Source organism: Paramisgurnus dabryanus, chromosome 22, assembly GCF_030506205.2.
Source record: "Paramisgurnus dabryanus chromosome 22, PD_genome_1.1, whole genome shotgun sequence".
Classification (NCBI taxonomy): Eukaryota; Metazoa; Chordata; class Actinopteri; order Cypriniformes; family Cobitidae; genus Paramisgurnus; species Paramisgurnus dabryanus.
The window spans coordinates 15,956,610-15,982,853 of record NC_133358.1 but is presented as its reverse complement, the minus strand read 5'-3'; the positions used below and the strand labels follow the sequence as shown (position 1 = coordinate 15,982,853).

Below are 26,244 nucleotides of genomic sequence, written 5' to 3'. Positions count from 1 at the left end.
TGTCCAGAGGATAAAAAACTAAGACAAAACAAAACTACTGGATTAAGACAAAACACAACACAGGTAAACAGAAGAACTCCTGACAGTTGTCTCTGTTAGTGGTCAAGATTTAACAGTGTTTATGGTACAGTATGCATTAAAAGCAATTGCTGTTTGTATAAAAATGTCCATAATTTTATCAAACCAAATGCCATACAAAAAAGACACAATACCACAAAAAAACAGTAGCTGTGGTATTTCCAAAGATTTTGCAGATTCAGAACCAATTTAACTTTTTCTTTGTTATTACATCAGAATGTAAAATTTCTTATTCATCTGGTTAATTGTACAATGTTATTAAAGAGTTCATTCATTCAGTTTATCTTGACCTGAGCGTAGAGTTCCTCTTGTTTCTGAACACTGTTGGTTTGTGTTTTTCTCTGAATCTCTGCATACTCTGTCTCTGGGTTTTTCTTGTTTATGTGATTGGTGTGTGGTGTGGAGAAGTCAATCTCTCCATAGTGAACCTCATCAGTTTCTTTCTCAGACATTTCACTCTTCATGTTGTTCTCAATAGCATTGTTAGAATAGATATCCAGCATGTCTTCATTTTTATATGCGGTCTAATGAGACAAATCACAGGAAAATATATCAATATTTATATTAGATTTTTTTACAAATATTGAGTTTGAACAAAAAAAATTATCTGGAGTGATTTTTTGTCTTCATTTTTATTTATTATAATTATGTATTATAGATTTTTGGAACAGTGGCTAACAGTTTTATAAAGTATTAATTCCTTCAGAAATAATGATTTAAATATTTTTATCTTTAAAATTAAAGTGCTTTATGATGAATGGTACTGTACACCCACCTGATCTTTTCTTCTGGTATTGATCTGACTTAATGTCTTTGTCCTGATACAGAATACAATCAACAGTTAATACATTTGTGTGTTTTGTTTATTATGAAACCTAAGGATGACATCTATTATTATATATTTACCTCATATAATAAAATACTGCAGAAATCACAAGCAAAGCCAAAAGTCCTCCTATACACCCATAAATCACAGCATTAAAGGATCCTAAAATAATAAAGTGCAACACTTATTCAGAAATAACATCATACAATACAAAGACAAAGATGCTGCATAAATGACTAAGAGCATAACTGTGATCATCTCCAAAACTATAAGAGTAACCGTTCTGTGCTCCTGTATAGCTCAGTGGTAGAGCATTGTGTTATCATAGCAATAGGTCATGCATGGGTTTGAACACATAACGATAAAAATGCATACCTTTTAAATCTCTGTAAGTCGCTCTGAATAAAAGCATATGCCAAATGCATAAATATAAATGTAAACTTCTTTATGTTGAATGTTTTCTGGTAAATATTACCTGTGATTAACAGTTGAATCTCTTCTGATGATTGGTTGCCATGTTTATTCAGTGCTGTGCAGAAATACCATCCTGTATTATTATGAGTTACAATGAAGCTCATCTTCCTTTCCTCTGCTAAAGGTGTCTTCTGTCCACGTTTGTACCATGTATACGTTGAATGACTGCCTTTGCTTTTGCAGGTGAAAGTTACATTAGTTCCCACAGTGACTGAAGCAGATGGTTTAATAATGATACGAGTCTCTTTTGGAGGAACTTGGGAGAAAAGCACAGATGGTAGCCATTAAATATTGAGACACAAGATATTTAACTCTATATATCTAACACTAATAACTACTACTAAATATTATTATTATATACTACATATTAACATAACCATATATATTTAATAACAACAAAGATTGTTAATAAATAACGTGCAAAACTTCTCCAAATGTCTTACATGAAACTTGTAGCATTACTGTGCTGTTCACAGTTGTGTTATTGGAGATGTTTCTTGGATATGTTGCAGTGCAGGAGATGTTCATCCTGTGATCCATGTATGAAGCATTGAAGGTCATTGAGGAAAACACTGAATGAGTTTTATCAGGTTTCTCCTGTAACTGTGTTATAATGTTGGCAGATTTGGGGATGTTAGTCCAGGATAATGTAGGAGGTTGTTTGGGGCAGGGAGCTTCAGCAGAGCAGATCAGATTCACTGCAGTGCCCTCCATCACAGATTTGGACACATCTGGACTGAATATAAGCTTTGGAGGCTGTGGTGAATCTGCAGAGAAAATTATTTCAGACAGTTTATTATTAAAAATACATTCAATAATTTTTATTTTGCTTTGCTACCCAGATAGCAAGCACATGTGGGTCACTTCAGGCAAAGATGCGGCACTGCTGCTTATGACCGGAATAAAAGGGATGTAAACCTAAAGTGGCTCACATGTAAAATAGCAAAAAAGGGCCAAAGATATCAATTCCCATTCGGCCTTTATAGATTAAAGGCAGGATAGGCAGCAATTATCAAAAAAAAATTTTTTACAAATTTGTTTAAACTGTCTTTATATACCAATACATAAGTAAAATGTAAGTAGAGAGTATAAAAATCGAGTGTCATAGACCTCTCAGGACACAGCTCATTTTTCCATTCACTCCACCCCTTCCTTCTGAGTTTCTTCTAAAGCCACGCCCCCAAAACACATGAACGCGCGACGCAGACTGCCTCTGCTGGGAGAAGCATTTGCCTGAGACAAGCAGAGTGGAACGAGCGCAGTGCATGTAGTAACATCATGTCAGAATCACATGTAATAATACACCTAACTTTATCACTGTGAATATAAACAAATAGGATAGCTTTAAGTATTCACTATTAAGCTAACATATCAATACTGGTAAAGTTTAAAATATATTTTGTTTGATTCTGTAACAAACAAGCTAGTTATATTTATAAGACAAAGCTAAAAACAGATTGCATTGATACAAGTTTTTTCAATACGATCATTAACACTGTGATGAATGTGAATTTCGTGGAAGATTCATAACTTTTTGCATTTAAGAGTTTCCGTGATGAAAGCATTGTTGACTCTGATGAGGACTACACTCCGAAGACAATACCGCTACCGCATCGTCGACTCGAGGAAAAGCCACCTGATATTTACTCTCGTTTGATTTCTTCATTTATTCCTTGTTTGCCTTTCGCTGACTGCATATGCAGGTACTGTGAGTTCTGAATGTTCTTTCCCTGCCATAGTTTTGCTCTTCCTAGAGTGCCTCGTGCACGTTCAAATCAATCGGTTGTGCTCATGTGTGGGCAGATCCCATAGCAACAGGGGTGGTGCCATGGTCGCGAGAGAGAGTGATAGTCACGCAAGCCAATAATTTGTTTCATCCCGAATGGAAATAATTAGCTGTGTTTAAAACAGTCGTGAAAGGTCTACAGACACTCGAGTTTTATAATCTCTTTTTCAGAGTACTTACATTTTAATTATGTATTGGTATATAAAGACAGTTTAAACAAATTTGCTGTGTTCATGGCAACATGTCATCTGAATATGAACCAAAAGTGGCCCATCCAACAAATAGTGAATATCAAACAACAAATATGGCCCACCTTTAGCAAAAATGCTGCACAACAGACGTGGTCTAATCTTGAAATAAACCAAATGTGTCCCACACATGTTGCAGCAAATGTGGCCCAGTTCTTTACGCGTGTATGGGACAGTTTTGGCAAACATATGGCACAGTAAGCACCGGCTCATGTGGATGTGAGTCTAAATTGGCCCACATATGATGTAGGAAATGTGGCCCAGTTCTTTTAAAACATATCCGGGCCAGTTTTGGCAAAGATTTGGCACAGTAAGCAGTGGCTCATATTGGTGTGAGTCTGAAGTGGCCCATATATAATGTTGCAAATGTGGCCCAGCTGTATAAAAACTCATCAGGGCCAGTTTTGGCAAAGATATTACACAGTAGCACTGGCTCATGTGGATGTGAGTCTGAAGTGGCCCACACATGTTGCAGCAAATGTGGCCCAGTTCTTTACAAACGTGTCTGGGCCAGTTTTGGCAAACATATGGCACAGTAAGCACTGGCTCATGTGGGTGTGTCAAAAGTGGCCCATATATGATGTTGCATATGTGGCCCAGCTGTAAGACACATCAGGGCCAGTTTTGGCAAAGATATTGCACAGTAAGCACCGGCTCATATGGGTGTGAGTCTGAAGTGGCCCACATAACCAGCTAACAGAGAAAAGTTCTAAGAATGTTCCCTGAAAGTTCCCAACGTCCCCTAAAAAAGTTCTGCCACAATAGAAAGTTTCCAGATTTAGTCACATTCACAGAACATTAATTGAATGTTAGAGGAATGTTACATTTTATCTTTTTTAAACATTGTGACAATGTCATGTTTTAATTTTCACACAACGTTTAAAACAACAACTGTTTTTTTACATTGACTTATTTGCTGTTATGTAAATGAAAAGAAACATTGCAATTTATTAATTTAAAACTGTTATAAAATATTATTTCTGAATGTTCATTAAAAATATTTCTGTAGTAAACACATTTCACTTATTAGGTTTAGATCTTGATGTTTTGTTTATTACAACCCCAAATCAGAAAAAGTTGGGACACTGTAGAAATTGTGAGTAAAAAAGGAATGGAATAATTTACTAATCTCATAAACTTATATTTTATTTACAAAAGAATATAAATAACATATCAAATGTTGAAAGTGAGACATTTTGAAATGTCATGCCAAATATTGGCTCATTTTGGATTTCAAAAGAACTACACACTCCAAAAAAAGTTGGGACAGGTAGCAATAAGAGGCCAGAAAATTTAAATGTACATATAAGGAACAGCTTAAGGACTCAAGTTCCATCATTCCATGTCAAAGGTGGGCCAGATAAAAGTGTCAGATGTGAGCCAGATCTGGGCCACAGCAATTTTGCTATCTTGGTAGGACCTAGTGTCAATAGAGCATTACAGTTTTTTACAGACGCTAGGATACATTTCTCAATACTTAGGTCACTTTTGCAAAACTCTTCACACAGTTCTCATAACCAACTTTCAGCTTGGCAATGTAGTTCATTTCACATTCAACATGCACTACAACTACCAAAACACTTTATTTAGGTCTCAAATCAACTCATTCTTCCAGAACACTAGCAAAGGTTGACAGCCGACAAACACACTTTGTCACCCACAAAACAATCACCTAAAAAACACTAACAACATGTAGCATTATACAATGTTTTTTTTTTGTGTGAAACAAGGACACATCTCTGTTTTATAATTCATTGCAATATATGTTGATTCAGACATGATGCAGAATTCATCAATATTTTATGTAGTTTATTTTAAATTTTAAACCCTTTCCATTTGGCCAATGTTTTATAGCATTTAATTTTAGGATTTAAAATATATTTCATTAAAATATTACTGTAGAAATGTAGCAAATTGCTGTCTTAATTAGTTTTGTATATGTTATTGTTTTGAACATAAGTTTAACAGTTTTAAAAACAGTATTTAAGCATGTGCAAATTGGCCTGTATGTATAAAGAGTTTTGGCAGTTGTTGTGCATTTTGCATTTTGTGTCAAAGCAATGATAATTGATCCTCAGTTTAGCCCACATAGACTTCTGTTGTGCTAACTGTGTGAAGAGTTTTGCGAAAGTGACCTAATTATTGAGAAATGTGTCCTAGCGTCTGTAAAAAAACTGTAAAGGAAGCAAACACAAATGCCACTGTACAACTATTCAACAAAGATTAATTTGTGAAAGTGTCTAAGGTGGGGCTGCAGAGATAAGGTTTTACACACACAAGCATTTTACACTGAATATTTCACAGGTTTTAATTCTGTGTTAGTGATGTGTGGTCATATCTAACAACAAGCACTTTGTCGATTTACCTAATTCATCAACGTATACCTCAGTTAAACAACATTATAAAGTCTGTAAGATGATTGTTCAGTCATTTACCTATGACATTGATCCTCATAGTCTTGCTTGAATCATGTGGATTATGTGGATTGGTGTTAAATGTTGCTCTGAACACATTTGGCTCCATTTGTAGTCTGAAGTAATACGGGTCTGAATGATTCATCATGATGTTATAGAAGACAGTGCTGCAGTTTCTCTCAGTGAGGTTTCCAATCATCTCTATGTGTCTGAATCCTTGAATGATGTTTTGACTGCTGTTAAACACTACTGAACTCTTGTCATTACCAAAGTCGTTGTGTCTCTTTTTCAGCCAAATCCCATAAATCTGTTTTGTGTTCTGTAATTTTCCCTCAAATGTATTGATATTGAATGTGCAGGGTATCAGCACACAAGAGTCTGTCAGAGCTGTTACTGTGTGTGGAAGTACAGCTGAGTAAACATCACCATCAGCTGAAACATGAAACACACATTAATGACTGTATAAGAGAAATCAATACACATTATTATCATTTATAGCTGTATAGTTTTTATTTCCTGTTGCTTATTTACAATCACAACAAATGTAAAGATTGACTGACCTGAGTGAGTTTGTAGTAACACAGAGCTGATGATGATAATGAATGAGATGATCTGAAGTCCAGACATCACTGCATATGCATGAGACCTAACACACATTACATATATACATTAGATCAGAAACTATTTTTTGTGCTTTTCTGTTCCATGTGATGCTCAATTACACCAGTCCCTGACCATGCCTAGTCTGGACTATAAACTGTCTACAATTTTTAGATTTTTTATTTTCTGATTTGTGTTTTATATATGTATTTTACATTGTGTCCTTCTGTAACATTGTTTTGTGACAGTGTAACTTTGAAAAGTGCTTTACAAATAAATATGAATTTAATTGAATAAATCTGAGTTAGCAGCTAAAATAAACAAAACAAACACACAAAAAAAATTTTTTTTGTAAATATCTGATCTCTATAAATGAATGATCATCACTATACTCTAGTTTAAGATATATTTCATAACTGAAAACAAAACAAAATAGTCTTTCAATAAAAGATACTTACCTCTGGACAGTACATTCAGTTTAAACCCAAGTGCATAAATGTCTAAAAGTTTCCTCATTTCTGCAACTTAATCTAAAGATGACACAGACTTTAATAAACCACAACTCGCCAAACTCACAGAGGAAGATACAGGGCAAAAAAAAAACAAGAGTTTCACACTTTTTAAAAGAAACAGTAATAAGTTTGAGTACAAGCAAGATTACATGACATAAATAATCATTAGAAAATATAAGGGTGTATGAGCCATACTGTATACTTATAACCATAATGATATCTTTACTATTGATTTCTTCATAATGAATAAAAATATTGACCAATGTGAGTGAGTAACACAGAGCTGATGATGATATAGAAACTGATCTAGATTCTTATTAAGGGCAAAACGTCTTAACAATATGTCAGGACTCAAGAAAACAGAAGATCCCAATGCAGTTAACAGAAATGTTTATTGAAATGATAATGAGTGTAAAACTGACAAAAGCACGTCTGGGCTAAAAGCCACACCAAGGCAGACGGCTGGGAGCGGGGAGCACACACAGGCACTGGGGCGAAGAACCACACACGTTCGGGCTCCGGCCAGACAACGAACGGTGGGAGAGAAATCCTGCAACGGGCAGAGAGAGAGAGAGAGAGGCGGTCAGAGTCTTCAGCAGAGTCCGTGCTGGACAGCGCACAGCGGCAGTCCGAGTCTAGCGCAGAATTACGCGCCGGAGCGCACTGCGGCTGGACAGCGCAAGATGGAGACAGGCGCTTGGAGAATCCACGGACAGAGTGTACACAGCGGCTTGAAGGGAGACACACCACTCAGGAGAGACCGACAGCTGGCGAGGAATCTACTGGGGAAAGTCAGCAGAGAGAGCACGGAGAGTAATCCAAAATCCACAGCACAAACTCCTGGATAACAGAGAGCACAGACTGGGGTAGGGAAGATTAAGTCACAAAACTGGAAACAGAGACAGGAACAAAATCCACAGCAAAAACTCCCTGGTAGCAGAGAGCACAAACTGGAATGGGGAGAAATTAAATCAATAACTGGAAACAGGGATAGGACAGAACTGGGAACTAGCAGAGCTAGTAATATGGCGAGTACACACAAAGTGACAGACACGTCTAAAGACAAAGTGACAGGCGAGTATCTCAACAAACTATGACAAACGAACTTGCAAGGAACAAACAAACACACAGGGCTTAAATACACAGACATGATGACGGGAAAACAAGCAACAGGTGAGGAAGACGAGAGGAGGCAATCAAACTGAACAGGAACACCTGTGAGGGAAGCACAAGTGAACCTGTAAAACACATACAAACACAAGACAACCACAGTACCCACAAGACAAAACCATAAATATATTTATATATATAAATATATACAAATATATAAAAACATATACACACATACATACAATATACACATATATACATATAACATCCATACATATATATATATACACATACATACACATATATACACACACATACAAATACACATACATACATCCACATGCACATATACATACATACATGAAAACAGAACACTAGACTAAACAAGACCTAAAAGACAAAGACTGGAAAATACAAGGGAGCGGGGAAAAATAACACACAATGACAAGAGAATACAAGGGAGCGGGGAAAAGTCACAAGACATGGGAAAAACGTGGTCTGATATGACAATATCAAAACCACGCTCTCCCACACAAAACATTGTACTGTCAGGACCCTGCCATACACAACTAGATATAATTACCAAACCAGACTATGGCAGAGTCCTTACAGGACCCTCCCCTCAAGGGACGCCACCTGGCGGCCCTCAAGGAGAGACACAGGACAAGACAGACTGGACACTGGACAGCACCCACGAAAACATGACAAACACTAACAAGGGAAGACAAGACAGGACAACTAGAGGATTCGGGTGGGACAACAAGAACAACAAACAAGGGAGGGGGGGCGGGGGAATAACAACGTTCACAGGAGGAGGGATGGGACTGGGAACTGGGCGAGCCTTCTGACCCCGGGGAGTAGCTGAGGGTTGGGTACGTGGAGGCCGGGCAGGCCTAACAGGGTTCCGTGGGGAGGAAACAGCTTGGGGCAAGGCAGGAACAACTAGGTCAGGGTTTACAGGTTGAGGGGAAACAGGAACAGTGACAGGGGGCACTGCGGCCGGCAGCGGAGACGAGGCAGGGACAATGACAGGGGGCGCCGCGTCTGGCGGCGGAGACGACATGGAGACAGTGACAATGACAGGGGGCGCTGCATCCGGCAGCGAAGACGACATGGAGACTGTGACAGGGGGCGCAGCGGACGGCTGCGGAGGCGAGACAGGAATAGTGGCAGGAACCGCTGCGGACGGCAGCGGAGACGAGACAGGGACAGTGGCAGGGGCCGCTGCGGACGGCAGCGGAGACGGGACAGAGACAAAGGCTGCTGCGGTTGGCTGCGCAGACGTCAGGGGCTGCAGCGGAGGCTGCGCAGACGGCAGGGGCTGCAGCCGAGGCTGCGCAGACGGCAGGGGCTGCTGCTTCTCAGAGAACTGAGGGGTGGCAGCTGGTTGAAGAGCGGAGGAGTCCTTCTTCCTCTTCTTCCTCCGTCCGGAGACCGGTAATGCAGGAAGGAGATCGGGTGCGGGCGTAGGCTCCGGCGCTGGAGAGATGAAAGTCGACCTCCCCAACCTGATCGCCCCGGTCTGAATGCCCCTTCCCCTTATCGCCAGACGACTACCCCGAAGGCTGGCTGGCGGGGCGGAGCTTATGGAGCTAGATGTGGTGGGTGCTGAGCTCTCCAGGACCATCCTCCCGACAACGCGGCCCTCTGGGACAGGTGACAGAGGTCTGGACTTGGGTTCGGGCCTGTTCATGACGTAGCTCACCATGTCAACGAAGTCTAAGGGCTTGAGCAACTCCACCTCACTGGATTTGAGAGGCTCATCGAGACAGGCATAGAAGATGACCTTTAGCTCGTTCCCGCTAAGACCGGCAAGACGAGCCTCCTCCAAGAACTTGGAGGCGAAGGACCGGATCTCTGCTCCTCTCTGCCGCATGCCAAAGAGTAAACGGGCATGGTGGTTACGGTGGGCAGTGAAGGCCGAATCCTCCTCCTGGGCAGTAGTGGAGAGCTGAGCGGTCGCTGAACAGCCAGATTCTGTATCTGCGGGATCCATTTATGGCAAGTTCGTTCTGTCAGGACTCAAGAAAACAGAAGATCCCAATGCAGTTAACAGAAATGTTTATTGAAATGATAATGAGTGTAAAACTGACAAAAGCACGTCTGGGCTAAAAGCCACACCAAGGCAGACGGCTGGGAGCGGGGAGCACACACAGGCACTGGGGCGAAGAACCACACACGTTCGGGCTCCGGCCAGACAACGAACGGTGGGAGAGAAATCCTGCAACGGGCAGAGAGAGAGAGAGGCGGTCAGAGTCTTCAGCAGAGTCCGTGCTGGACAGCGCACAGCGGCAGTCCGAGTCTAGCGCAGAATTACGCACCGGAGCGCACTGCGGCTGGACAGCGCAAGATGGAGACAGGCGCTTGGAGAATCCACGGACAGAGTGTACACAGCGGCTTGAAGGGAGACACACCACTCAGGAGAGACCGACAGCTGGCGAGGAATCTACTGGGGAAAGTCAGCAGAGAGAGCACGGAGAGTAATCCAAAATCCACAGCACAAACTCCCGGATAACAGAGAGCACAGACTGGGGTAGGGAAGATTAAGTCACAAAACTGGAAACAGAGACAGGAACAAAATCCACAGCAAAAACTCCCTGGTAGCAGAGAGCACAAACTGGAATGGGGAGAAATTAAATCAATAACTGGAAACAGGGATAGGACAGAACTGGGAACTAGCAGAGCTAGTAATATGGCGAGTACACACAAAGTGACAGACACGTCTAAAGACAAAGTGACAGGCGAGTATCTCAACAAACTATGACAAACGAACTTGCAAGGAACAAACAAACACACAGGGCTTAAATACACAGACATGATGACGGGAAAACAAGCAACAGGTGAGGAAGACGAGAGGAGGCAATCAAACTGAACAGGAACACCTGTGAGGGAAGCACAAGTGAACCTGTAAAACACATACAAACACAAGACAACCACAGTACCCACAAGACAAAATCATAAATATATTTATATATATAAATATATACAAATATATAAAAACATATACACACATACATACAATATACACATATATACATATAACATCCATACATATATATATATATACACATACATACACATATATACACACACATACAAATACACATACATACACATACATACATCCACATGCACATATACATACATGAAAACAGAACACTAGACTAAACAAGACCTAAAAGACAAAGACTGGAAAATACAAGGGAGCGGGGCAAAATAACACACAATGACAAGAGAATACAAGGGAGCGGGGAAAAGTCACAAGACATGGGAAAAACGTGGTCTGATATGACAATATCAAAACCACGCTCTCCCACACAAAACATTGTACTGTCAGGACCCTGCCATACACAACTAGATATAATTACCAAACCAGACTATGGCAGAGTCCTTACACAATAACAACAAATGACAGCATTACACTACACTATACAACACAACACAGTCATCTTTAATGGGAATTCACATTGTGATATTCAGGCACTATTTAGGGTTCCTTTACATTATGATGGGGTTACCGGAGGGTCATTGACAAACAGAACATTTTATATATAAATAATATTTAGTATACATTTTTAATATTTGAGACACATAAAGGTGCCTAAATGTTCTTTAAATGACTCTGTGAGATCTAAAGCAACATTAAATGATGCTTTGAGAATCTTTCGATTTTAACATTGACACTTCATTATAATATCATATAGATTTGTGTTATACAAGTATAATAATTAACTGTACTCAGACATCAAAAACAAACAATCTAACTGAAAACAGAAATAAAATCAACTGTTTCGAAATGAAAGCATTTAGTTTATCTTCTTTATAATCAAACAATTTATATGGGGAAGAGTTCAGTTGTCAAGTGCTGACTACAGCAACTATTACACAATCTTTACCAAAGCCATGTTGTCTATATACAATAGGTTCTATTATTTACAACTCCATCTAAAGATAACACAGGCTCTGATAAAATACTTGCCAGAATAAGACCTCAAACCAGACAGGGGCCAAAAGCAGTGGTTTCACACTTTCAAAAGAAATGCATTCAGAAATGCAAAAACTGTACATTAGGGTTAGTCTTCATAAACAAAACAGTGCTTTTAAAATGTGGATGATGAAATAGTCACAGCCTGTTTTCTCTAAGTCTGAATGTGACCACACACACCCACACACCAACCACCACACCCACTCACAAACACACACACACACACACACACACACACACACACACACACACACACGCACGCGCGCGCGCGCACGCACGCACGCACACACACAAAACAAGTATATGTTTTTATTTCCCCCAATAGCAATTTATCCAGTAATTTATTTATTTTTACTTTTGTGTTGTTGCTAAATCTGATGATTTGTGATTCTATTTTTCTTTATTTCTGTATGAATGTTTTTTTTTTGTAAAAGCTCTTGTTTGATTACTGCAGAATAAGTTTTACAGAAGACTGAGTCTGAGAAAATTACAATACAAATAGAAACACAAAAACTTGTGTGTATTGTTTTGTTGCAAGAATTTCATTTTTTGGAAGGAGTTAAGTTTTGATTGCAGTGTTTCATTTTGGCATAGATGTGAGTCGTTAATCTCCATTTGCTATGTCTGTGTGGCTTGTGTGTAGAGTTTTGACATAATGAGCCATATTCTGCAAAAGTGTGTAAGCAATAGGCAAAAACTGTAATAAAAATGCATTCAGTTATTTTTATGTTGCACTGCCTGATATGACTTCACTGACACCTAGTGGTGTGGATGCAGCATCACATAAAGTGAAGGTTTATCAAAGCCACATACAGTTATAGGTGCCCTTCCTCTGTCGTTTTTATTGCTTTATACTGTTTGTCTGAGGTCTACTCATGATGTTTGCATGGTTTTTACATCCAAAAACATCAAAAGCAATAAGTAATAGGCCATTTTGTACCCTGATTTTGAGGCTGGTTAGAGAAATGATCCGTTTTAATGGGCGGGCTGCATTGACGACTTGGAAGTAAACGCCCACTGCTATGATTGGATAACAGTTTTTCGTTCAAACTAACTTTCAATTTAATCTCATGTGTAATCAGTTAAATGTTAAGTGAGTGTCTTAAGACACAGTGTCTTTCTTACACACGCATATTTTATCATAAACCCTTTTGACACACACACGCGTGTCTTTTATCGTCAGTTTAATGTTAAGTGAGTGTCTTAAGACACAGTTGCTGCGTCCCAAACAGCATACTTCCATACTATTTAGTAGGCAAAAAGCACTACTTCTCGTACTCTTTGCCTACTATATAGGATGGAAGTAGGCGGTTTGGGACGCAGCGAGTGTCTTTCTTACACACATTATCATAAACCCTTTTGACACACACACGCGTGTCTTTTATCGTAAACCCACGCACAAAAACCCACGCACAAACACACACACGTGTCTTTTATCGTAAACCCACGCACAAAAAAACACACACAAGCGTCTTTTACATAAACCCTTCGACGCGTGTGTAACGACACACAAACTTTTATTACATTCGATGCGTGTGCATCATGAATTCGCTTGAATCGCGTCCCTCTGAAGAGAAATCCTGGCCGCAACTGATAACACATAGTACTAAAGTGTTTTAGTTTTACTCACACAAACACGCATGTCTTTTATCATAAACCCTTTCAAAGCGTGTGCAGCATGAATTCGCGTCCCTCGGAAGAGAAAACACCGGCCGCCACAGTGACACATAAGACTTTACTCCCATAAGCTGTGCCATTCTGTCCGGATCCAATATTGATAGAGGAGCATTGCTTTTTAATCGCAGTCTCTCTTCAAATCCAGCGTTCTTCTGAACATCCAAACATGTAGCAACTGTTATGATTCCCTCGTTTAATAGAAATGATGTCTCGACGAAAAACAATGGCCCGAATACTGTACGGTTGACGTTTAGCCATCCTTGCTGTAACTTGTTATGAAAACTAACTCAACTACACGTAATATGTGGGCGCGGTCTCAAGTTGAAGAGCTCATGAATATTAATGACCTCGATCAGTTCCACGTCACACTGATAAGCTTTTCTAACTGACCTGATTTCTCCCCTTATTTCTTTTCAGTGGCTAGAGCTGACAGAGGAGGTGGAAGTTAATTTTCACATTCACGACACAACACAAACACATATGGACCTAACACATATCAAAAAATACAAGTAAAAACGGTTTTATGTGGAAGGGCCTCTTTAAATAAATGCACTATTTACAGAAACATTACATTTTCATATATTCATGATACTCAGAGACATATTTATTATTCTCATTCATACAAAAAAAATGCATTCATAAACTAAAAATAGATATGGGCAGTTGTTTATTTCATTTTTCATTTAACAGAAAGTTTTATTAAAAGTGAAAAAATAAAAGAGCATTCAAGGTTTTACCTTACAGTCACAATGTTTTTTCTCCACTAGAGGTTACTAAACAATGTTGGTATACACCTTTTTTAAGGTTAATGTGGGCACTGCTGGGAGTTTGCTGTTTTGACTGACTTGTTAATGTTTATTATAAAATCCCGTCATAGCTGGTAAGTGCAGTAAATCTCAACAATACATTTGTTTTGACCATAATCCACGCACAAGAGCTGAATGGATGTGGCGCACATGCACCCAAAATCTTGGAGTTGTAGCCCCTGCTATCTTCCACACACGCAGATTGACTGGCTTATGACATCCTATTACAGTTATAGATACTGTTATAGACTGAATGATCTAAGCGATGACACATGAAGTCAAAGACACCTATGATTTCTAAGGCAGCAAAAGCAAAAAACTGAGGAAAACCCGGACATAACGCCATGGGAAGTGACAGGAGCAAAGTGCTTTTTAAAATGGCTAATTCTCTGAATTCAAACATTGTTGAAATGATTTGTGATAATGTAGATATATATAAGAGAGGTGAAAGTTTTGAAAGTTTTCCATGCTGTGAAATACGTTTGGATGGTTCTATGTGAAACTGCTTGGAGGACTCTATTGATAAAAGTGTTCAGAATCGATTTTAATGGGTGATTAATGGGAAGATCAGCTGAGAATAATAAGAGACTGGTGTTGAATTTCTGAAAATAGAAATGGGAAAGAGAGTCAGTGATATGATATTTGGAGCTTGGAATGTTTTTAGGAGTTGATGAACTGATCGCATGTGGAAATCCAAATGAGGCATCTGAAAAAAGGCAGTAATGCAGGGAAGCGAGAGGGACCTTTGTTAATTCAGTGTACACTGGCTTCGTTGTCGCAATGTACCATGATGCTTTTTGATGACCACTCTTTCCCCCATAGAGAAGCTGCGACAACGATTGAATAGAGCTCAAAATGGCTGAGGTAACTGAGGACTGAGGTGTGACTAGAAGCTGGGGGGGCAGGAATACGTGAACCAACGTCCTTAACCCCATTCACACAGACCTTTGGTCCCAGAAAATACCCGTAAAATTGCCAGACAAGAGGACCTAGTCAGATACACGGATAACCCTCTGTGTGAACAAGAAGCCGAAACAATGCCGTAATGGGCGTGTTGTAGTGAGGACGCGCTCGTCATCACAACAAAAGTTCTGGTTCAGCTCCTTAAAACGAGAGATAACATGCATATAAACATTCAACACGAGAAATGTTGCAAACTAGATTGAAGCAGTTATCAGGAAATGATAAATGAGACGCATAAACAATGACGCATGTGTCGCAGTGAGAACGCGTGTCATGGCAACATGAAGTTGGTTCAACTCTTTAAAATGAGGGATTTACAACATTCACGATGAGAAATGTCAGCAAACTGGACTGAAGCAGATATCAGGTAAGTTAGCTTGTCACTTACTGCGTTGAAACGGAGATCATTCAGCAGCATACAAGAATATCGCGTCACTTGCTCATTTGAGCTATAATAAACGTCATGTGGCAGTGTGAATGAACAAAAAATCTAAGGATCCCGGAAAAATCCAGGATGCCTTTCCCATGTATTTTCCGGAATGTCTGTGTGAAAAGGGCTCTTGTGAAATCTCCCAAAAAGCTATTTAGGGGGCTGCACTGTAAACAGGTTAATGTCAAGGTGGAGAGAGATCCAACTGTCGTATAAAAAAGTTCAGCCATTCCACTGATTAAGGAAAGTTATCCATAGGCTTAGCTCATTTTTGCACTTGCAGAATCAAATAATAAAAATTTGGTCTTCCAGTGTATAAACTGAATACGTGAGGGCGAGGAGACGCACATTGAAGGGGCAACCTTGCGGAATTATGTGTATAGCAAAGTTTAGGTGACCAAGCAGTGAGAGAAGTTCGCGTTTGGAACAATTTGTGCAGTCTAGAAAAATGGACACAATTAAGATGGTTCCATCAATTTTTTTTTTCTTAGGCAGTGAAGCCTTGAAATTTACTAAATTGATGCCCAAAAACTCGATGGATGTTGATGGACCAATTGTTTTCTCCTGAGCTAGAGGAATCACTAGCATTGCGAAAACCTTTGCAGATGGAGTGGAAGCTGTTAAACAAGGATCAGTAGATTGCAGAGAGAAATACAGATTGTATATTTCTGTTTTATTTAATCTTTGCGAGAAGTTTACATCAAAATTCATTAGGGCTTGTCTTAGCCCTTTAACCATCCATTTCCCTATGGCAGGGATGTTTTTATGGTCTGAAGTGGTGGTAGACAGTCCTCAGCATCTTGGCATGCATGGCAGTACCCCATAATGACAAAGTGAAAACAGAATTTTAGAAATGTCTGAATTTTTTTTTAAATCACATTTAGACAAGTATTCATAACCTTTACTCATTATTTAGTTAAAGCCCTTTTGGAAGCAATTACAGCCTTAAGTGTTTTGGGATATGTACAGTATATATATATATATATATATATATATATATATATATATATATATATATATATATATATATATATATACTGTATATATATATATACTGTATATATATATATATATATATATATATATATATATATATATATATACTGTATATATATATATATATATATATATATATATATATATCTCATCTCATATATATATATCTCATCTAAAGCACTGATCTCATCTGTTGAGCAGATCTTTATCTACTAACTGTGGCAGATAAATTTGTCTCTCAGGATCTATTTAAGAGGCTTATGTGAAAAATATTTCCACTGTGGTTTGTGTGTTTAAAAAACATTAGATATAAACTATAAGTCAGTTCATCATGATGTTCATCATGAAAATAAGTTAACACTAAAGTTGTCCTATATGTTTTCCTGTTATACTGTGTCTTGATAAATATCAGTAAACATTTAAAATCTTTAGAAATGACTCAGAGGAATTTTGTGTCAGTGTTTAATACATCTATAACCAGTCAGCCGCTACTAGTCTGTTATCTCTGAACTCTGTTAGTGGTCAAGATTTAACGAGGTGTTTGTTATATATGCATTAAAAGCAGTTGCTATTTGTATAAAACTGTCCATGATTTTATCAACCAAATCAGCCTTACAAGAAAGGCACAATACCACAAAACAAAACAAAATCTGTCATTGTGGTATTTCCAAAGATAGTGTAGATTCATAACCAAACTTATACTTTGTTATTCAAGTTTGCTTTATTTATATAGCACTTAAAACAGCCACACTAACCAAGTGCAATAAAAAAGTAAGTAATAATACACAGAGAAAATAATAATACAACTAAAATACTAAAACAGAAAATAATAAAAACAATTTAAAGGTAGGGTTTCACATTTTGAAAAATGCTAACGGTAGCCGCCTAGCAATGAAATTACGATCCCACCCTCCAGTCAAATCGCCATCCAAAGTCACGCCTCTTTCTAAACACATGAACACGCAGATCAGACGGTCACATCTCATGTCTCATTCACCAGTGAGAAAACTTTGCAGTACAAAGTGAATAACATTTCCAAAATAACCAACATAAACAACTGGTTTACATCAGAATTAGTTAAAGCACACTTTCGGTTGTGTAGACGTAGTAACTATATCGTTACGCTAATCCGTAAACGAATACAAATAAGCAACACAATGTTTCATCAAAGTAGAATATCTGAATCCATCTCAATACAAACATATCGCGTACCTACCTTACCAAAATAAACAGTGCAAGGACCCTTTCAGACCCTTTGCCTCCTGCAGCTGTTTACATCTCGTGGTAAAGCAGTAAAGTTACCGATGTTAATTTGGGTTTTTGCTCTTGCTGATCCAGGCAGTTTTTGCTGCTGTTGTTATAAAAGATGTCTTTCGTTTTGTGCCTCCTGTATAGGTTGTCAATTCAGCAGAAAAGTTTGTCATTCTCGCTGTTTACAGACAGGAGGTGAGTGCACGTGAACGCGCCGATGACGTATGGTGTCTGCGTGGACTCGCTGCGCGGTGGGCATTCAAATTCGGCTTATGTATGAGGGACAAAAAAGGAAACGTCTGTTCGGACAGAAATCTTTGATTGGTTGAACATTTTTTGGTCCTACGCCTTTCACAGATGACATAAATTTCTACAAATACATTTAACCAACTTAACACAGTGATTGCTATCAGGATGTGAGGAGACTTTTAACCAGCATAACTAAAAATGTTTCAGGATCAAATCTGTTACCCTACCTTTAAATGAAACAATATTAAAGGTTACATAGAATGATTGAACGGGGTATTTATCCTTGTTCTGTGATGTGACATGTAGACATAAAATGTTCTTGTTTGGGTCTGTAATGCCTTAGAAGCTTCCTAAAAACCTCTCTCAGATAGCTCTATTAGGGTGGGGGATTTTAAACAAGTGGTTTTGCACCTATTTGGCTCCCCCTTCTGGCTTAACTTGCAATATCATTACTGATTGGCTGACTTTGCTGCCACTCAAAAAATGTAGCCAATTATTTTAAAGTGGAGGGGCAGTGAGATGCCTGTGATGTCATAAACATCAATTTTTCAGATTGGGCCGTTTTCTGGCTGACATTTCTATGATTAATATTACTATTACTATGAGACTGAGATGTTTAGCATGTCTAGCACTTTTTGTATGTTTGTGAATGCGGGTGGACTACCATTATTCAACAAAGACAAGGTAAAAATGGTTTCTCATTCTCTGTCCCCTTTAAAAAGAAAAGGAAAATTACTGATAGGCCAAGGAAAACAGATAAGTTTTTAAAGGGACTTAAAATAGTCAGAGATGGTGGTAATCTTAACTCTATTGGCATAAAATGATCCATCTCCTCTTCGGAGGACTCTTCACTGGTTGCCCATTAAATTCAGAATTTGTTTTAAAATACATCTATTTGTTTTTAAGTCCCTGCATAATCAGGCCTGAATCTATTTGTCTGGATTATTAGATCCGTATACTTTATTACATCAGAATGTGAAATTTCTTATTCATCTGGTTAATTGTACAATGTTATTAAATAGTTCATTCATTCAGTTTATCTTGACCTGAGCGTAGAGTTCCTCTTGTTTCTGAACACTGTTGATTTGTCTCTTTCTCTAAACCTCAGCATACTCTGTCTCTCGGTTTATCTTGTTTATGTGATTGGTGTGTGGTTTGGAGAAGTCAATCTCTTCATAATAGACCTCATCAGTTTCTTTCTCAGACATTTCGCTCTTCATGTTGATCTCAATAGCATTGTTAGAATAGATAACCACCATGTCTTCATTTTTATTTGCGGTCTGAGGAGACAAATCACAGGAAAATATATCAATATGTATATTAAAACCAAAAAAGTCTTAATTCCTTTAGAAATAATGATTTAAATATTTTTCTCTTTAAAGTTAAAGTGCTTATGTTGAATGGTACTGTACACCCACCTGATCTTTTCTTCTGGTATTGGTCTGACTCAATGTCTTTGTCCTGATACAGAATACAATCAACAGTTAATACATTTGTGTGTTTTGATTATTATAAAGCTTAAAGCTAACATTTATTATTATATCTTTACCTCATATAATAAAATACTGCAGAAATCATGATCAAAGCCAAAAGTCCTCCTATACAGCCATAAATCACAGCTTTAAAGGATCCTAAAATAATAAAGTGCAACACTTATTCAGAAATAACATCATACAATACAAAGACAAAGATGCTGCATAAATGACTAAGAGCATAACTGTGATCATCTCCAAAACTATAAGAGTAAACTTCTGTATGTTGAATGTTTTCTGATAAATATTACCTGTGACTAACAGTTGAATCTCTTCTGATGATTGGTTGCCATGTTTATTCATTGCTGTGCAGAAATACCATCCTGTATTATTATGAGTTACAATGAAGCTCATCTTCTTTTCCTGAGCTAAAGGTGTCTTCTGTCCACGTTTGTACCAGGTGTAAGTCATGTTATTTGATGGACTTGCTTTGCTTTGGCAGGTGAAAGTTACATTAGTGCCCACAGTGACTGAAGCAGATGGTTTAATAATGATACGAGTCTCTTTTGGAGGAACTTAGGAGAAAAGAACAGATGATAGACATTAAACATTTAAAACAATATTTACTTGCTTTTTTTAACACAGATACATGAAATATCTTACATGAAACTTGCAGCATTACTGTGCTGTTCACAGTTGTGTTATTGGAGATGTTTCTTGGATATGTTGCAGTGCAGGAGATGTTCATCCTGTGATCCATGTATGAAGCATTGAAGGTCATTGAGGAAAACACTGAATGAGTTTTATCAGGTTTCTCCTGTAACTGTGTTATAATGTTGGCAGATTTGGGGATGTTAGTCCAGGATAATGTAGGAGGTTGTTTGGGACAGGGAGCTTCAGCAGAGCAGATCAGATTCACTGCAGTGCCCTCCATCACATATTTAGACACATCTGGACTGAATATAAGTTCAGGAGGCTGTGGTGAATCTGCAGAGAAAATTATTTCAGACAGTTTATTATTAAAAATGCATTCAGTAATGTATTTTGTTTTACTATACGATATGACTTCACTGACACCTAGTGGTGTGGATGCAGCATCACATAAAGTGAAGGTTTAGCAAACCATTGTACAATTAAAATGCAATATTCACAGTCAGCCATTAATCAGTTCTTAATCAAGTTTATGATAATATGTAGGATTAAAGTGATTTTGCACATACTGCATGCTTCTTTCATCAAGTATTTTATAGGATTTACTGTATTGATTCTATGGCAGTGATGTGTGCTGCTGTTGTCAAATGTTTAATTTCTATTTGAGTAATAAACACTTCATGTCTTTATCTTTGACTTGTGGTTTTGTAAAACAGCCAAATCATCTTCTTAACCATTACCTTAGTTAAACTACACAATAAAGTCTGTCAGAAGATAGTTGGCATTTACCTATGACATTGATCCTCACAGTCTTGCTTGAATCACTTGCATTATTTGGATTGGTGTTAAATGTTGCTTTGAACACATCTGGCTCCATTTGTAGTCTGAAGTAATACGGGTCTGAATGATTCATCATGATGTTATAGAAGACAGTGCTGCAGTTTCTCTCAGTGAGGTTTCCAATCATCTCTATGTGTCTGAATCCTTGAATGATGTTTTGACTGCTGTTAAACACTACTGTACTCTTGTCATTTTCAAATTCGTGTGTCTTTTTCAGCCAAATCCCATAAATCTGTGTTTTGTCCTTCAGTTTTTCCTCAAATGTATTGATATTGAATGTGCAGGGTATCAGCACACAAGAGTCTGTCAGAGCTGTTACTGTGTGTGGAAGTACAGCTGAGTAAACATCACCATCAGCTGAAACATGAAACACACATTAATGACTGTATAAGAGAGATCAATACACATTATTATCATTTACAGCTGTATAGTTTTTTTCTTTTCTGTTGCTTATTTACAATCACAGCAAATGTAAAGATTGACTGACCTGAGTGAGTTTGTAGTAACACAGAGCTGATGATGATAATGAATGAGATGATCTGCAGTCCAGACATCACTTCATATGCATGAGACCTAACACACATTACATATACATTAGATCAGAAAAATTACATTTCTAGTTTTATATTCATGATACTTATAGTTAGATGTTGATGATTTGCATTTATATTTTTTACATTTGTTCATCTAGCAGACAATTCTATCAAAGCATCTTACGAATAGGGAAGCATTTTACATTTAGACTTTACGAGCAAACAATAAGCATGCAAAAGCTATGTTTTCAAGCAGAAATAGTAATGAAGTATATTGTACCGGATATGTCTGAATAGTTTTTTTCTGGTGTTACTCAAATTATTCAGGTTTATTCTTGTGACTTTTTTACAGTCAACTCATACTAATAAGGCCCGTACTCCAGGCTTTCAACCAAATGTGAAAAGGAATGCATAAGACATTTTACTGCTCAAATAATAAACAAATCAAAACACTTCAAACCAAATAAAGAAAAGCACAATTATTTAAATCCACCCAACACAAACCAAATAAAACAAAATAAAACAAATTTAATAAAAAAATAAACAATCACTCACAATAACTCCTCTGCATACTTGAGCAGTATTAAATGTAAAGCAAATCAAAGAAATAACAACTCAAATAACAAAATAATCAAAATACTAAATAAATTCAAAAAAAACAAAACCTAGTAAAACTACTATACTAATAATACTAATAAAAAAATAAAGCAACCAAAAACACAATTTCAATTCACCTCACTTACACACCCACACACATACAACCAACGAATAAACACAAACCAAAAAGATTATATCACAATTAATCTGCTCCGTAAATGAGCAGCATTAATACATGAAAAGACAAAAGAAATATCACAAACCGCAAATTCCAAAATAACCAAAATAAATCAATAAATAGACAGGTCTAAATAATACCGGGTAATGAGAGTAACAAAAACACTGTCAAGTTAACTCCCTTGCACACACATAACAAAATTGTCAGGATCCTGTAAGGATCTTGTCTTGTATTACATCTAATTCTTTGTGACAGGGTTCTGACAGTACCATGTTTTATGTGGGAGATGCGTGGTTTTAGTATTGGTTTATTCTGGCCACGTATTTCCCGGGTCTTGTCACTTTTTCCCCGATCCCTTACTTGATTTCCAGGTGTATGTGATTTATTTTGTCCTTATTTAAAGTCCTTGTGTTTGATGTTCTTTACACGTGCGTTTTGTTTCTCTCCTGTTCCAGTCCTGTTTCCTGTGAGTTAATATCAAATAGTATTTTTGTGCCCTGTGTAATTTTGTCTTGTTAATTGTGTAGTTTAGTGTATATATATCTTGTCTAGTTTAGTGCCAGTTTAGTGTCTTGTTCATATTTGAATGTTCACATGTATTTTAAATACGTATTTAATTACTTTAGTGTATTTTGTAATTTGTATTTTGCAGGTGTGGAAAAAAGAAAATGTAGTTTGTAACAAAATATTTTGAGGGAGTGTAGAGTATTTCAAATACTTAAATACTTAAGAGAAATCACCATATGCTTATCACCATAGTTAATGATTTCGGTCTGATGTTGGCAATGGCAATGTCCAGGTTAGATGCACGAAAATCACGTGACACCCTGTAGACCGGGCTCCCTCGAAGAAGTGATTGAGTGGTGGCGCTGCTTCTCTTAAAAACTGCATTAAGGTAAAGTGTTTTGTGAAAATATACAGTCTACACACACATTGCACTGAACGGCATTATAGAAAAAATAATTGTGCCTTATGAGGTCAATGCACTGTGTTGATCATAAAAGGAACATATGAAACAGCAAACTGCGGGGCCCTATGCAGTCTGCGTAGTACGCGTATAGGGCCGATCGGCTCTGCTCACAAACAATGCCTGGATATACCCCACTAATCTAAAATAACGCCAAACAAGCACATTAATCATACACCTGTGAATTAAATAAAATTCCTCACGAACACCCGTATTCTACATTTATAATTCCCTCCCGTCTATACCCTCCAATTTAACCAAACCTACCTTTCCCGAGGAGTGAAGGAGATACAAGACCTACAGCAACAGGTCACATCGGTACAATGTCATTAAGAAAGCGAACTCACCTGTGCTATATAGCTACGTAATTACCTGACGTACGTACCCACACACATGGTGCAGTCTGTCCGCTCTTTTAAAGGGCTATGTCAACTATTATTAAAGGGGCAATGCCACTACATTCTGATATAATAATACATTTTAACAAATAGCCAGAAAAGCTAAAACCAATGAAATGATGAAATGTAATAATGTTGTAATGCTTTGCAGTTTTTCTTTTTCAGTTTTCACCATCAAAATTAATGAAATGAAACATTGGTTTCAAACTTAGAAAATATTTGAGTACAATTATATGTTTTTAGGTTGTTGAAAATTTTCGATTTTGAAAAAACAAAAAAATTACTTGTTTTTGTATTCCGTGTTTGCGGCTGGATTATACCATTATTGCCGGCGTTGGTAGCCTACAGCCGGCCATGGACACACAGCGGTATCACATTATAAAAAGCCTATTAAACCTATTAACAGTTACTTTAAAAATGTACAGAGTGCAAAGTAAAAACCATCTGTATGGTGAAATAGACTTGCAGCCCTGCACTTACGAAATTTAACCTTGGTTACTGTAGTAAAACCATAGTTTTGCTAATATCAATACACCAAAATAAACATGGTTACTACACCTTTACCACACACAAAACATGGTTAATTTTCAAAAGGCCAAGGACTTCAGACAACGCCTGCTCCGCAATATAAACCGGAATTTTATATTTTCTGATTTGTGTTTTGATTTTATGTTTTACATTGTGTCCTCCTGTAAAGATGCTTTGCAATAGTGTAACTGTGAAAAGTGCTTTACAAATAAACCTGAATTAAATTGAATAAAACTGTATATCTGAGTTAGCAGCTAAAATAAACAAAACATACACTAAAAAATGTATTTTTTTGTAAATGCCTGATCCCTATAAATGAATGACCATCACTACAGATTAAGATATTTCATAGCTGAGAACAAAACAAAATGTGTCATTCAATAAATAATGCTTACCTCTGTACAGTATGTTCAGTTGTAAGTGTATAAGGGTCTAAAAGTTTCCTCATTTCTGCAACTTTATCTAAAGAAGACTATATATACTTTAATAAGCCACACCTCGCCAAACTTACAACGGAAGACCATACAGGAGCGAAAAACGTCTCACACTTTAAAAAAAACTGAAATGAATTCAAGAGTACACAACATAAATTATCATTAGAAAAATACTGTACAAGGGTGTGTGAGTCATACTGTATACTTATATATCACTACATGTGCAACCACAGTGTGATTTTTAGGCAACATTCTGTGTTCCTATACATTATGATGGAGATACCAGAGGGCCATTGACAGACAGAATGTTTTTTTTTTTTGAGGATATAATTTGGATATTTAAGATAAAGGTACCTTAACGTTCTCTAAATGACTCTGTGAACATTAAGTGATGCTTCAAGAGTCTTTCAGTATTAACATTGACACTTCATTGTAATATCATACATTGTGCTCTATAACAAGAGACTGTCCTCAGACATTAAAACAAGCAGTGTAACTGAAAACATGATTTATATAGGAACGAGTTCAGTTGTCCAGTGCTGACTGCATACAGCAACTATCACACAATCTTTACCAAGGCCTTCTTTGCAACATCTAAATATAACACAGGCTATGATGATGACCCAATGCTCATGCTCGCAAAAAAAAATGCTCTCATAGCGGAAGAACCAAAAGCCGTGGTTTCACACTTTTAAGAGTACATTAGGGTTAGTCTTCATATATGAAACAGTGCTTTGTTTAAATGTGGATGATCAAACTATGGCCTATTTTCTCTAAGTCTGTGTCTAATCCTTGTCTTAGTTATCATCTACAAACATTCCAAATCTTTAGCAAAGTCTCACAGACATTATGTATTCATATATTTATTGAAATATTTTATATGGTGAATGTGAAAAGTGAAGTAATGACCAATAAATGGTAACCCATACTTAGAATTTGAGAAGTGAACACACTCATACCTGGAGCAGTGGGCAGCTGTGACTGCAGTTATACACTCACCGGCCACTTTATTAAGTACACCTGTCTTACTGCTCATTAATGCAAATTTTCGAATCAGCCAGTCACATGGCAGCAACTCAATGCATTTAGGGATGTAGAAATTAGTCTCAACCTCAGACGTCACACCCACAGAATGTTGGCTAAACGTCTGATGTTTATCGTACACTTTTCTGGAAACCCTGTGGGAATGTCGAAGTCGTCTTTGATTGGTTGAAATATACCGGATTTCCAGGAGACGCGAG

The 26,244-nt window shown here is 37.6% G+C and overlaps 1 protein-coding gene across 1 annotated transcript in view; it reads right to left on the bottom strand.

Annotated features, from left to right (window-relative positions):
* The window catches only part of LOC135785275 (B-cell receptor CD22-like), a 286,056-nt gene extending 264,338 nt beyond the window's left edge, over window positions 1–21,718 (bottom strand). The window contains exons 1-3 of the mRNA XM_065294611.2: window positions 21,318–21,718; window positions 20,541–20,864; window positions 20,189–20,452 (exon numbers count right to left, since the gene is read on the bottom strand). Coding sequence (XP_065150683.2) covers window positions 20,189–20,452; window positions 20,541–20,864; window positions 21,318–21,495 — 766 coding nt within the window. The 5' untranslated portion in view covers window positions 21,496–21,718. The remainder of the gene's footprint in view (window positions 1–20,188; window positions 20,453–20,540; window positions 20,865–21,317) is intronic.
* Between the last annotated feature and the right edge of the window lie 4,526 nt (window positions 21,719–26,244).